The sequence below is a fragment of the Theropithecus gelada genome, chromosome 1, assembly GCF_003255815.1.
Source record: "Theropithecus gelada isolate Dixy chromosome 1, Tgel_1.0, whole genome shotgun sequence".
NCBI lineage: Eukaryota > Metazoa > Chordata > Mammalia > Primates > Cercopithecidae > Theropithecus > Theropithecus gelada.
Window position 1 is genome coordinate 158,044,635 of NC_037668.1, and position 15,580 is coordinate 158,060,214.

At 36.9% G+C, this 15,580-nt stretch overlaps 1 protein-coding gene across 2 annotated transcripts in view; it reads right to left on the minus strand.

Moving 5' to 3' along the window:
- The window catches only part of CR1 (complement C3b/C4b receptor 1 (Knops blood group)), a 204,860-nt gene that overhangs the window by 119,017 nt on the left and 70,263 nt on the right, over window positions 1-15,580 (minus strand). For both annotated transcript variants that reach the window (XM_025396262.1, XM_025396253.1), the window contains exons 26-27: window positions 14,579-14,758; window positions 13,378-13,477 (exon numbers count right to left, since the gene is read on the minus strand). In XM_025396262.1, the coding sequence (XP_025252047.1) occupies window positions 13,378-13,477; window positions 14,579-14,758 (280 nt within the window). The remainder of the gene's footprint in view (window positions 1-13,377; window positions 13,478-14,578; window positions 14,759-15,580) is intronic.

Here is a 15,580-nt window from a genome sequence, read left to right on the forward strand (position 1 = left end):
CTGGGCCATTGTCTTTTTTTGAAGGTGCTTCTTTGTGGTGGTTTTAAATATGTACACAAATTATTTTACACATGTCCCTTCAAGTGATGGAGCCCATTTCCTCTCTTTTTGAATGTGGGCTGTGCTTCGTGACTTGATTCTAATGAATAGAATAAAGTGGAAAAGATAGTGTGCAACTTCAGAGGCTAATCACAAAAAGCACTGCAATGTTTTCCTCTCTTTTTGAGATGCCCATTCTGGGAAAGGCCAGTTGTCCTTTGGAGATGCCCATGTAGTGAGGAACTGAAGTGCCCTGCAGTCCAAGCCAAGAACAAAAGATGCCACCAAGAGATTAAAAAGACAACCCACAGAATGATAGAAAATACGTGAAAATCCTATCTGATAAGAGTTTAATACTTAGAACATATAAAGGACTCCTGTAACTCAGTAACAATGAAACAAACAACCCAATTAGGAAGTGGGCAAAGGATGAGAATAGACATTTTTCCAAAAAAGACATACAAATGGCGAATAAACACACGAAAAGATGCTCCACATCATTAGTCATTAGGGAAATGCAAATCAAACTGACTTCAGTCCCTTTTAAGGTGGTATAATAATAATTTTTTTTAAACCAGAAAATAACAAGTGTTGGTGAGGATGTAGAGAAATTGGAACATTTGTGCATTGCTGATGGGGATGTAAAATGGTACAGCAGCTGCGGAAAATAGTCTGACAATTCTCCAAAAAGTTAAACAGAATTACCATATCCCCCAGCAATACCACTTCTGGGTATATACCTAAAAGAATTGAAAATAGGGACTCAAACAGATATGGGTTTATCGGCAATTCTGCCCATTTTAAAGTACACCTGGTAAATTGTATTTTTCTTCTGACATGGTACATTTCATGGATATTTTAAATTTTATTAGAATAGAGAAGATATAATATTTTTATCAAGTATTAAATCTCTTCAATATCAACAGGGTTATGTTTTCTTTCTCATTCACATGTATTTGTAGAATTGTTATTTTGTGAAATTACAATTGACCCAGTCTGTTTGTTTTATAATTGGTCACTTTAAAGAATCTGCTTTTAGATTTCTTTATCATTTCTATGATTTCTTTTTTCCTTATGCATTACTTTATTAATTCCTTAGTCCAGCAGCCTTTTACATGTTTTTAATAATTTAAAAATTGTTAAGCAAAATGTTTTCTTCATTTATGTGAATTTTTTCCTGTCAAATAACAAAAAGGATTGAAAAATTCCTCTGAGGACAGTTTTGGCATCAGCACCCCAGAAATTTTTATGAGTAATATATGTTTCAGCATTCCTAATGAAGAAGCTAAATAATGTAAGGCTTACCATTCTAGGCTGTTGAAGCTGACTGGCAATATTCTAATTCTAACCTCAACCTGCCATATGAATTTCGACAAATTAGTTAACCTGTCTGTCTCAGTTTTCTCTTCTATACAATGAGGAATATGCATGATATCCCATTCAAAGGGTATTTTAAAGACTAAGTAAACCAATTCATGTAAAGGACTTAGAAGAATGCTTGAGGCACATACACTCAGTGATCATTAGCGATTGTTATTCCCCAGGTAATCTGCAATGGCTGTTTTTAAATTTCTCTTTGATCAAGATCTAAGGTACTCTGTTTTCTAAAACTTTGAATTTTTAATGTATTATTTTCTCATTAATTCCTAGTTTTTGGTGTATTGTGATGAGAAAATATAGCCATTTTGATATCTTTTATGTGCAAATTTATTGAGGTATACTCTGTGGAGTTATATCAACTTTTATAAATGGTTTTTATAACTGTGATAAAGGTTTCAAAGTTGAACACACAAGAATCAAAGCAGCTTATTCCTCAACATGTGATTTTTTTGTACACTTATTTGCCCAATCTGAAGTTTTCAACTATTATTATTTTGCCGATTTGTCTTTTTATTTATTTTAGAAAATCCTCTGACTTTGTGTAATGACAAGAATTGAAGAAAAATAATGCTCTCAATCCCTTCATCTAACCAGAGATTCTCACCCTATGGCTTACAGGCCAAATATGTTCTATAGCCCATATTTGTAAATGAAGCTTTATCAAAATACAATCACACATTCATTTGTCTAGGGCTATTTTTCCACTGCAATGGCAGAACTAAGTAATTGCAATAGATATGGCATGGTCTGCAAAACTGAAAATTTTACTATCTGGCTCTTGACAAAAAATGTTGCCATCTCTTGCTCAAAACGATCTATGTTTCATTTGTCCAGGTTAACATCTACTCCTTAGTTATATGCTTAAGTTGCACTTATTTTCAGAAATTTAACAACATGATTTTATAGCCTATATATTCACTTATAATACCATGTATATTTTGTCACTCCCACCTCCATCTCAGGTGGTTCTGATTTTTCCAAACTCAATCAAACACACATATGTATATAGGATATCTCCTCCAAATTTGTCATTATTTTTCCAAATTGAGAACAAACTCTGTATGCTTCTTGGCAAATTATTTTTTTCTATTAACGTCACAACATGGTCACTCATTCAAATCCTAAACAGAGATCTAATTAAGTCTTCTTGATTGCTGCAAAATAGTTCATAGTAGATGTCTTATGATTTATTCAACCTACTGCTAATAGAAGGATGTCAGGATTGTTTGCTCTTTTTGCTTATATAAACAATATTGCAATAAAGAACCTATTGTAATTAATACTCCTTTTCCTAGGAGTGGGATTAGTAGCTAAGAAGGTATCTATGCTTTCCTCGTTTGTGGATAGTGTAAGATTTGTTTTTTTTTTTTGGAAAGCTGCAGCAATTCACATCCCAACGAGCCACTATAAGAAGGTTCCTTTTCCTCAAATTCCTATTTACCTCTACTTCCCTCTTTTAAACTTTTATTAATGTGACCGTGAAAACATGAGCTATCGTTGCTTTAATTTGCATTTCCCTAAACCATAGTGAAGTTGAGCTTTTTTGCTTAAGTATTTATTTTAGCCATTTATTTAGGCCATTTTAATGTTTCCTTTTGTGAATTGACTGTGCATATTCTTTACTCATTTTTATATCGGGTTGTCTATTGCTTATCTATTGTTGTGTGCTCTTAACTTTCTCTCAGTTTTACCTAATACAAATTTCCCTGCAGTCCATTTTCTGTTAACATATGGCATATTTTTGCACACTAGAATTTTAATTCTCCCATATGTCACTGTGTTGATACATAAGATCTAATGGCCAATCTGGTTGGGAAGGTGACCATCCTCTTTCTCCCTGAGTGCTCCTTCCCTAGCCAGCCAGATGATCCAGGTTAACCCTGGCTAACTCCAAGATGCTGTGTGTTTGGTCAGAGAAGACCTCCTTTCCAGTGGTGGGAGACAGTTCTTTAGTTAAGAGTACATGTGTTACAGAGCTCTGCCTTCGAAACAGCTGAATGAGCTCTTCTATATATCAGTATTTGCTTGATGTATTTCAATACGTTAGTTAGCACTCTCTTGTTCAAAATTTCTTGTCTTCAGGCCAGGCGTGGTGGCTCCCGCCTGTAATCCCAGCACTTTGGGAGGCTGAGGTAGGTGGATCACGAGGTCAAGAAATCGAGACCATCCTGGCCAACATGGTGAAACCCCGTCTCTACTACAAATACAAAAATTAGCTCGGCACGGTGGCGCACGCCTATAGTCCCAGCTACTCAGCAGGCTGAGGCAAGATAATAGCTTGAACCCTGGAGGCGGAGGTTGCAGTGAACCGAGATGGCGCCACTGCACTCCAGCCTGGTGACAGAGCGAGACTCCATCTCAAAAAAAAAAAAAAAAAAGTTCTTGTCTTTATTGTGCACTGGACCAAGTATCAATATCTTAAACAAAAATTTTAAATCGTATTTGATACGTTTTAATTTAAATTCTTACTTTTCTTATACTGTTTCTGTTTTTTTCTTTCTTAATATCGCATAATATATTTTAAATTTTTTTGTCTTTCTTATTGTTGTAAAAGAGATATAACATAAAATTTACCATTAAAACCATTTTAAGGGTATGATTCGTGGCATCAATGACATTCACAACGTTATACAACCATTATCACTGCTTAGTTCCATAAATTTTCACCATCCCAATGAGAAACTGGATGTATTGAGCAGTAACTCCTTTTTCTCCCCTTCCACTGGTTATCTCTAATCTATTTGTGATCCAATAAATTTTCTTATTTTCGGCACTTCATAAAAGGGGAATACAGTATTTATCCTTTTGTGTCTGGCTTATTTCACTTAGCATAATGTTTTTAAAGTTTATGCATCTTGTAGCATGTATCAGAACTCTATTCTTTGTATAGCTGAAGAATATTCCATGGAATGTATAAGCTCCATTTCGTTTATCCATTCATCTGCTCATAGATTACTTGGGTTGTTTCTACCTTTTGGCTATTCTGAACAAAGCTGCTACGGACATTGGTATTTGAGCATCTGCTTCAGTCCTTGTTTTCAATTTCTTTAGATATATGCCTAGGAGTAGAATTGATGGTCATATGGTAATTCTATGTTTAACTTTTTGAGGAATCACCAAACTGTTTTCCACAGTGCTGCACCATTTTACATTTCCACCAGCAATGTATAAGGGTTCTAATTTCTCCACATCCTCGCCAATACCTTTTATTTCCTGTTTTTTTAAAAAAATTATAACCATCCTAATAGGTACAAAGTCAGGTTGATTTGCACTTCCCTAATGACTAATGATGTTGAACATCTTTTTATGTGTTTATTGGCATTTCTATATTTCCCTTGGAGACATGTCTATCACATCATTTGCTCATTTTCAATTACTGAGTTTTCAGTGCACAGGTCTTGTGCCTCCTTGATTAAATTTATTCCTAAGTATTTTATTCTTTCTGATGCTACTGTAAATAGAATTTTGACCATACTTAGAAGGCTTTGTCTTTCTAAAGGGAGAATCGGAATCATTCACATTTACTATTATAACAGACGAGTTTGATCTTACTTATAGTGTTCTTTCATTTTTATTTATTTAACAATTCTATGGGCTGGAACTCAGCACTGTACAAAACAAACTCCATTCTTGCTCTGCTAAATGGAGTTTTTTTTGGTAATATATAATATTGTATTTTGTAATATAAAATATTGTTATATTTAAATGTTGTATATCATGTAAATAAAATTTATATCAATATTTTTATTGATAATAAATAATAGATTTTATCACTACAGCTAGGAAGTTAGGAATGAAGTAAGAAAAACTATAATAAACTTACACTATGTAGAGGATACATATTCTTGACATAAAAATAAGAGAAATGGTACTTTACACCAGTATACAATCAAAATGTTAAAAATCAGATTTAATAATATTTATTTATATCAAATGTATTATTTTTATAATACAGATGAATTTTATGTTAAATATAATATATATATTTATAAAACCTTCTCCCTGTGCTTTGTACCATACTTGCAATAGCCTTTTCCTATCTTTGCTTGAAGGCCTTCAAGCCCTAGTTCTCAAACTTTTTTGGTCTCAAGAATTCTTTGCACTCTTAAACATTTTTATTATTGTTATTACAATTAATATTATTATTTTTTGAGACAGAGTTTCACTCTTGTTGCACAGGCTGGAGTGCAGTGGCACAGTCTCGGCTCACCGCAACCTCCACCTCCCAGGTTCAAGTGATTCTCCTGCCTCAGCCTCCCAAGTAGCTGGGATTAGAGGCATGTACCACCACGCCTGGCTAATTTTGTATTTTTTAGTAGAGACAGAGTTTCCCCATGTTGGCCGGCTGGTCTCGAACTCCCGACCTCAGGTGATCTGCCCGCCTCGGCCTCCCAAAGTGTTGGGATTACAGGCATGAGCCACCGCGCCCGCCCACTTTAAAAATTGTTAAGGACCTCAAAGTGGTTTTACCATTGGAGCTTATATCTTTTAATATTTATTATATTAGAAAAACTGAGGCATTAAAACACATTTTTTAATTCACTTCAACATAATAATACTGGTTTCCCAAAACAGACAGAAAGCTTGCTAGCTCTTGTTTCTCTAACCCCTCTTTTGTTTTATGGACCAAGTTGTTTCACCCTTCTGATTATCTTTTAAAATTTGATTTTTAACATATATATTTCGATTTTATACTGGTGTGAAGTACCATTTTCTCTTTATTTTTTATGTCAAGAATATGTGTCCCCCACATATTAAAAGTTTATGATGGTTTTCCTTACTTGATCTCTAACTTCCTAAAGTGATAAAATCTATTTTTTATAACAAGTTTCTTCTTTTCATATTACACGAATTATCTTTCAAGAATTAGTCCTGCTTTGATATTTTATTTCCATATTAAATAAAACAGTTTTAGTGACCCCATTTAACTGATTTTGTGCCCCATTAATATTTCTTTGATACAACACCATTTGGAATTTTGATTTCTTCTTCAAAAATAAGACTCCCACAGCTTTGTGGGAGTTTTTCGTTCTGTAGGCAGTGTATCTAATTGGTATATGTTTGGGGTTCCTGCTTATTTAAGATGATGCATCTGTGCCTTGCAGATGAATGGTAGCTTGGCTGAGTACAGAAATTGTATTGTACAACATTTCCTCTCAAACACTAACTTCTACTACTTAGTGTTACAGAACAGAAGCTTGGTGTTAATATGAATTTCTTGTTTTCCGTTTATATCTGGAGAGTGGCACTATTTTGTTTTTATATCTGGATGGCATAATTTTCTCCACGTAGGGCCAGGGCCCATTATTGTTAATCTTGATTTGTTTAGTAAGCCTTCAAGGATCAATTTAGTATTTTTCTTTATAGCCTGAGAAATTATCTTCCATTATGTGCTAATTAATGCTTCTACTCATTCTGCTTTCTTTTATTTCTTTTCTGGAATTTCTGTATTATATCCCTGTATGTTTGTGTGTATATGTGTGTCGTTTCAAGTCTGGTCCTTGATGAATTCTGGAGAATTCAATCTTGTCTTCATGATCCCTTTGGTGTTTTTTTTTTTTTTTTTCTGGGGGTAGAGGGCAGGCTCCAATCTACCAGTCACTACTCCTTTTCAGATGCCCATGTTTTTCATTCACATCTCAACTTTTCTGATATCAGATAATTAAATCTTATAAATGCCTCTTATAGTTTCATCAATTCTATGTTACAAATGTGTATGAGAGGTTTCTAAAGATTGTCCCCTGTTTATTGGAGTAAACTGTTGTGCAGATGAATATTTCTCAGATCTCTTAGGTTGATTTCTTTTATTTTCAATTGCTTTATCTTGCCTTAGATATGGTGATATTTTGTTTTGCTTACATAGGGAAATCTATGTTCATTCACAATGGGAGGTGAGAAGAGGTTGGTCAAGGGGTTGTGTGCAAAGCAGTTTAAATCATCCAGGCTCAGACAGTCAGAAAGGATGAATACTGACTCACTCTAGTGATAGAATAGAATGAGGTTGATGACAAGGGGCACTTAGTTATTGCAGTAAAATTTAATGTATATCATGTTTTCCCTCTCTGAATTTATCATGGCAACCAAAAATGAGTACATAGTCTTTTTTATTATTATTATACTTTAAATTCTGGGATACATGTGCAGGACGTGCAGATGTGTTACATAGGTATACACATGACATGGTGGTTTGCTGCACCCATCAACCCATCATCTACATTAGCTATTTCTCCTAATGCTATCCCTCCCCTAGACTCCTACCCTCTGACAGGCCCCAGTGTGTGATGTTCCCCTCCCTGAGTCCATGTGTTCTCATTGTTCAACTCCCACTTATGAATGAGAACATGCGATGCTTGGTTTTATGTTCCTGTTTTAGTTTGTTGAGAATGATGGTTTCCAGCTTCATCCATGTCCCTGCAAAGGACATGAACTCATCCTTTTTTATGGCTGCATAGTATTTCATGGTGTACATGTGCCACATTTTCTTTATCCAGTCTATCATTGATGGGCATTTGGGTTGGTTCCAAGTCTTTGCTATTGTGAATAGTGCTGCAATAAACATACAGTGCATGTGTCTTTATAGAAGGATGATTTACAATCCTTTGGGTATATACTCAGTAATGGGATTGCTAGGTCAAATGACATTTCTGGTCCTAGATCCTTAAGGAATCACCACACTCATCCACAATGGCTGAACGAATTTACACTCCCACCAACAGTGTAAAAGCATTTCTATTTCTCCACATCCTCTCCAGCATCTGTTGTTTCCTGACTTTTTAATGATCGCCACTCTAACTGGCGTGAGATGGTATCTCAATGTGATTTTGATTTGCATTTCTCTAATAACCAGTGATGATGAGCTTTTTTTCATGTTTGTTGGCTGCATAAATGTCTTCTTTTGAGAAGTGTTTGTTCACATCCTTTGCTCACTTTTTGTGGGGTTGTTTTTTCTTGTAAATTTGTTTAAGTTCCTTGTAGATTCTGAGTATTAGTCCTTTGTCAGATGGATGGATTGCAAAAATTTTCTCCCATCTTGTAGGTTGCCTGTTCACTCTGATGATAGTTTCTTTTGCTGTGCAGAAGCTCTTTAGTTTAATTAGATCCCATTTGTCAATTTTGGCTTTTGTTGCCATTGCTTTTGGTGTTTTAGTCCTGAAGTCTTTGCCCATGCCTATGTCCTGAATGGTATTGCCTAGGTTTTCTTCTAGGGTTTGTATGGTTTTAGATCTAACATTTAAGTCTTTAATCCATCTTGAGTTAATTTTTGTATAAAGTGTAAAGGAAGGGGTCCAACTTCAGTTTTCTGCATATGGCTAGCCAGTTTTCCCAATACCATTTATTAAATAGGGAATCCTTTCCCCATTGCTTGTTTTTGTCAGGTTTGTCAAAGACTAGATGATTGTAGATGTGTGGTTGTATTGTAGATGTTATTTCTGAGGCCTCTGTTCTGTTCCACTAGTCTATATATCTGTATTGGTACCAGTACGATGCTGTTTTGGTTACTGTAGTCTTGTAGTATAGTTTGAAGTCAGGTAGCATGATGCCTCCAACTTTGCTTTTTTTGCTTAGGATTGTCTTGGCTATGCGGGCTCTTTCTTGGTTCCATATGAACTTTAAAGTCGTTTTTTTTTTTTTTTTGTTTGTTTGTTTGTTTGTTTTTCTAATCCTGTGAAGAAAGCCATTGGTAGTTTGATGGGGGTAGCATTGAATTTATAAATTACCTTGGGCAGTATGGCCATTTTCACGATATTGATTATTTCTATCCATATTCATGAAATGTTTTTCATTTGTTTGTGTCCTCTCTTACTTCCTTGAGCAGTGGTTTGTAGCTCTACTTGAAGACGTCCTTCATATCCCTTGTAAGTTGTATTCCAAGGTATTTTATTCTCTTTGCAGGAATTGCGAGTGGGAGTTCACTCATGATTTGGCTCTCTGTTTGTCTATTATTGGTGTATAGGAATGCTTGTGATTTTTGCATTGATTTTGTATCCTGAGACTACTGAGGTTGCTTATCAGATTAAGGAGATTTTGGGCTGAGACAATGGGGTTTTCTAAATATATAATCATGTCATATACAAACAGAGACAATTTGACTTCCTCTCTTCCTATTTGAATACCCTTTATTTCTTTCTCTCACCTGATCGCCCTGGCCAGAACTTCCAATACTATGTTGAATAGGAGTGGTGTGAGAGGGCATCCTTGTCTTGTGCTGGTTTTCAAAGGGCATGCTTCCAGCTTTTGCCCATTCAGTATGATATTGGTGTGGGTTTGTTATAAATAGCTCTTATTATTTTGAGATACATTCCATCAATGCCTAGTTTATTGAGAGTTTTTAACACGAAGGGCTGTCGAATTTTATCAAAGCCCTTCTCTGCATCTATTGAGATGATCATGTTGTTTTTATCATTGGTTCTGTTTATGTGCTGGATTACATTTATTGATTTGCATATGTTGAACCAGCCTTGCATCCCAGGGATGAAGCCAACTTGATCATGGTGGATAAGCTTTTTGATGTGCTGCTGGATTCAGTTTGCCAGTATTTTATTGAGAATTTTTTGCATCAACGTTCATCAGGGATATTGGCCAGAAATTTTCCTTTTTTGTTGTGTCTCTGCCACGTTTTGGTATCAGGATGATGCTGGCCTCATAAAATGAGTTAGGGAGGAGTCCCTCTTTTTCTATTGTTTGGAATAGTTTAGAAGGAAGGTACCAGCTCCTCTTTGTACCTCTGGTAGAATTTGACTGTGAATCCATCTGTTTCAGGGCTTTTTTTTTGGTTGGTAGGCTATTAATTACTGCCTCAATTTCAGAACTTGTTTTTGGCCTATTCAGGGATTCGACTTCTTCCTGTTTTAGTTTTGGGAGGGTGTATGTGTCCAGGAATTTATCCATTTCTTCTAGATTTTCTAGTTTATTTGCGCAGAGGTGTTTATAGTATCCTCTGATGGTAGTTTGTATTTCTGTAAGATCAGTGGTGATATCCCCTTTATCATCTTTTATTGTGTCTATTTGATTCTTCTCTCTTTTCTTCTTTATTAGCCTAGCTAGTGGTCTATTTTGTTAATCTTTTCAAAAAACCAGCTCCTGGATTCATTGATTTTTTGAAGTTTTTTTCGTGTCTCTATCTTCCTCAGTTCTGCTCTCATCTTAGTTATTTCTTGTCTTTTGCTAGCTTTTGAATTTGTTTGCTCTTGCTTCTCTAGTTCTTTAATTGTGATGTTAGGGTGTTGATTTTAGATCTTTTCTGCTTTCTCCTGTGGGCATTCAGTGCTATAAATTTCCCTGTACACACTGCTTTAGCTGTGTCCCAGGGATTCTGGTGTAGTGTGTCTTTGTTCTCATCAGTTTCAAAGAACTTACTTATTTCTGCCTTAATTTCATTATTTAGCCAGTAATCATTCAGAGAAGTTGTTCAGTTTCCATGTAGTTGTGTGGTTTTGAGTGAGTTTCTTAATCCTGAGTTCTAATTTGATTGCACCGTGGTCTGAAAGACTGTTTGTTATGATTTCCATTCTTTTGCATTTTGAGGGTGCTTTACTTCCAATTATGTGGTCGATTTTAGAATAAGTGCTATGTAGTGCTGAGAAGAATGTATATTCTGCTGATTTGGGTGGAGAGTGCTATAGATGTCTATTAGGTCTGCTTGGTCCAGAGGTGAGTTCAAGTCCTGAATATCCTTGTTAATCTTCTGTCTCATTGATCTGTCTAATATTGACAGTGGGGTGTTAAAGTCTCCCACTATTATTGTGTGGGAATCTAAGTCTCTTTGTACGTCTTTAAGAACTTGCTTTATGAATCTGGGTGCTCCTGTATTGGGTGCATATATATTTAGGATAGTTAGCTCTTCTTGTTGCATTGATCCCTTTACCATTATGTAATGCCCTTGTCTCTTTTGATCTTTGTTGGTGTAAAGTATGTTTTATCAGAGTCTAGGATTGTAACCCCTGCTTTTATTTGCTTTCCATTTGCTTGGTAAATATTCCTCCATCCCTTTACTTTGAGCCTGTGTGTGTCTTGGCACATGAGATGGGTCTCCTGAATACAGCACACCAATGGGTCTTGACTCTTTATCCAATTTGCCAGTCAGTGTCTTTTAATTGGGGGCATTTAGCCAATTTACATTTAATGTTAGCATTGCTATGTGTAAATTTGATTCTGTCATTATGATGCTAACTTGTTATTTTTCCCGTTAGTTGATGTGGTTTCTTCATATTGTTGATGGTCTTTATAATTTGGTATGTTTTCGCAGTGGCTGGTACCAGTTATTCCTTTCCATGTTTAGTGTTCCCTTCAGGAGCTCTTGTAAGGCAGGTCTGGTGGTGACAAAATCCCTCAGCATTTGCTTGTTTGTAAAGGATTTTATTTCTCCTTCACTTATGAAGCTTAGTTTGGCTGGATATGAAATTCTGGGTTGAAAATTCTTTTCTTTAAGAATGTTAAGTATTAGCTGCCACTCTCTTCTGGCTTGTAGGGTTTCTGCAGAGAGATTCACTGTTAGTCTGATGGGCTTCCCTTTGTGGGTTACCTGACCTTTCTCTCTGGCTGCCTTTAACATTTTTTCCTTCATTTCAACCTTGGTGAATCTGACAATTATGTGTCTTGGGGTTGCTCTTCTCAAGGAGTATCTTTGTGGTGTTCTCTGTATTTCCTGAATTTGAATGCTGGCCTGTCTTGCTAGGTTGGGGAAGTTCTCCTGGATAATATCTTGAAGAGTGTTTTCACACTTGGTTCCATTCTCTCCAGCACTTTCAGGTACACCAATCAAACGTAGGTTTGGTCTTTTCACATAGTCCCATATTTCTTGGAGGCTTTGTTCATTCCTTTTCATTCTTTTTGGTCTTCATGCTTTATTTCATTAACTTGATCTTCAATCTCTGATATCCTTTGTTTCACTTGATCAATTTGGCTATTGATACTTGTGTATGCTTCATAAAGTTCTTGTGTTGTGTTTTTAGCTCAATCAGGTCATTTATGTTCTTCTCTAAACTGGTTATTCTGGTTAGCAATTCCTCTAACCTGTTTTTCAAGGCTCTTGCTTCCTTGCATTGGGTTAGAACATGCTCCTTTTGCTTGAAGGAGTTTGTGATTACCCACCTTCTGAAGCCTACTTCTGTCGATTTGTCAAACTCATTCTCCATCCAGTTTTGTTCCCTTGCTAGCAAGGAGTTGGGATCCTTTGGAGGAGAAGAGGCTTTCTGGTTTTGGGAATTTTCAGCCTTTTTGTGCTGGTTTTTCCTCGTCTTCATGGATTAATCTATCTTTGGTCTTTGATGTTGGTGACCTTTGGATGGGGTTTTCATGTGGACGTCCTTTTTGTTGATGTTAATGCTCTTCCTTTATGTTTGTTAGCTTTTCTTCTAACAGTCAGGCCCCTCTGCTGCAGGTCTACTGGAGTTTGCTGGAGGTCCACTCCAGGGTCTTTAAAAGCCCCTTCTCAGTTGAGGCAATGGCTTCTGGTGTGGCTACTTGTCCCAAGGAGAAGTCAAGAACAAGAACCCCATAGTGTTCTCCTCTTTGTGTGCACTTTGATGCATTATCTTCCAGAGCTTCTGTTACAATTAAGATTTACCCTCCCAAACCCTGCTTCAGAGTCCTCCAACTCAACGGTAGTACCTACCGATCTCAGTTAAGGAGGTTCGCATGGTTCAACTACCTTTTTTCCTTTCACTTATTTGTAAGCTGCTCCTTTTCATCCAATGAATGCCTGACCAGGTTTCACATGTACCACCTTTGACAGGAACATGGTGCCCTCACCTGGTTTACAATACAATACATATTGTTCCTTCTTTTTTGTATTCCTTTGATAATATGCTATGTCCAAGGTGTCATCTCCATCTAGAAGTCCTATTGCTTGCTTTTAAAGTAAAGGTAGCAATAGTTTAGTTTGTCTATCTGAGACTGGATCCAAAGTTGCTCTGCTGTTCTGGAACTCATATTCAAGAGATGGTATTCTCAACTCACCCTTCATTACAAGAATAATTAACTGTTGATCCAAACTGGGTATCTGTGTTTATATGCACCATTCCATTGAAGGGTTCTGGAGGAGTTCCACATGATTTTCCTAGGGGGAAGAAGCAGAATTTGGGATTAAGTGTAGAGTTCAACTTACCTTTGTTTGTAAGGTTCAAACTGGAGTGTGGCATACTAAACAGCATATACAGTTCCAATTGTTTAATGGAATTGACTGCTTTGAAGAAACTTGGCATACAACTTCAGAACCATGCAGCTACAGAACACCACTTTAAAAAAGACTACCTTACATCTCCCAATAAAAGTTATGTATGGGCTCACGCTTGTAATCCTAGCACTTTGGGAGGCCAAGGCAGGCAGATCTCCTGAGGTCAGGAGTTCAAGACAAGTCTGGCCAACGTGGCAAAACTCCACCTCTACTAAAAAATACAAAAATTAGCTGGGCGTGGGGGTGGGTGCCTGTAATCCCAGCTACTCAGGAGACTGAGGCAGGGAGACTTGCTCGAACCCAGGAGGTTGCAGTGAGCCAAGATCGCACCACACTCCGGCCTGGGTGACAGAGTGAGGCTCCATCTCAGAAAAAACAAACAAACAACAACAACAAAAAACACAACAACAGAAACAAAACAAAAAACAAAACAAAACAAGTCATTTATGGCTAAAGTATTGTACTCTCATTCCACCAGCCAAAATCAAATGCCTCAAAATTTGGGATGTCTCCCCTATTTTTAGTTAGCCAAGCACAGTTCACTGTAACCCACATAAATTTCTTTTGTACCCCTGTTTCATTCATTTCATGGTTTCAGCCATCAAGGATGATCTACAGTGAATATAAATTTTCTCTCTAATTCTTTTGTGAGAGCCATTCTCATGAAATCCAAGGTTCAGGAACTCTGAGCAATAAAAAGGGGTGATGTACAAGACCACCCTTTATCAAAATACCTTGGGCAAATATAGACATCTTGCCTCCAAAATTTGAGCAAATTGAATCAAATCCCACACTGTTTTTATTGTTGTTGTTTGTACAGATGGGGTTTGGCCATGTTGCCCAGGCTGGTTGCAAGCTCCTGAGCTCAAGCTGTCTGCCAGCTTTGGCCTCCCAAAGTGCTGGGATTACAGGCGTGAGCCACCAAGCCTGGTCCCATCTATGCTTTAAGAGACATGAAGTAGTTCCCAGGGAGGGGTTACTTACGTCTACAGTTGTCTTCAACACTTGACCAGACCAAGTTTTCTAGGCAGGAGATAGAGAACATTCTCCCAAAATACCCAGGATGGCATTCATAATTCAAAGATGTCCCGACTGGAAACTCAAAGTCATTAATTGGGATTGTAGGACTGGCAAATGGAAACTGCTCTGGGGTTTTACAGTGACCTGGAGAACAAAACCACAGGAATATCAAAGTTAGCAGAGAGACTTCCACCCTACCTCCTGTTTCTCTCCAATTAAGCTGATAGGTGGATCACAGAAACAGACTTACAAAAATAGCAAAAGATTTTCTTCTCTTTGATATTACCTTGGCATAAACTTTTCAATGGCATCTACTCAGCGGAATTTTTTTTTTTTTTTTTTACTATTTGGAAGATCACTCAGCTTTCTGATCTTTCTTCCCTTATTTCACCAAAACAAGAACTCCAGCTTGTAGTTTCATATGTCAGACCTCCTGTCGGAGTGCCTATATCCTCAGTTAACTGCTCAAATGCTCATGTATTTGTGCTAATTCACTCATGAGTAGCAAGACATATTTTATTATCTCTCTCCATCTACTCCATTCTCAGGGTGCCCAGCATAAACTGACTCTCTGGCCTTTCATAGCAGATACCCGTTGTAGTGAGTTGAATTATGTTCTCCCAAAAGATATCTCTACCTAAAACCTCAGAATAGAAACTTATTTGTAATAATGGTTTTTCAGATAGAATTAAGGTTAGCATCTTGAGATTAGATCATCTTTTACTTAGAGTGGGCCCTAAATCCAATGACTGGTGTCCCTATCAGGGAAAAAGTGGAGGGATTTGAAATATAGAGACACAGGGGAAAAGGCTATGATGGAGGCAGGGATTGGAATGATGCATCCACAAACCAAGGAATACCAAGGAATTCCAGGAACCAGCAGGAGCTGGAAGAAGTAAGGAATTGGTTATTTTCTAGAGCCTTAGAAGATGGGAAAATACCCCTGCCAACATCTCAATTTCAGAC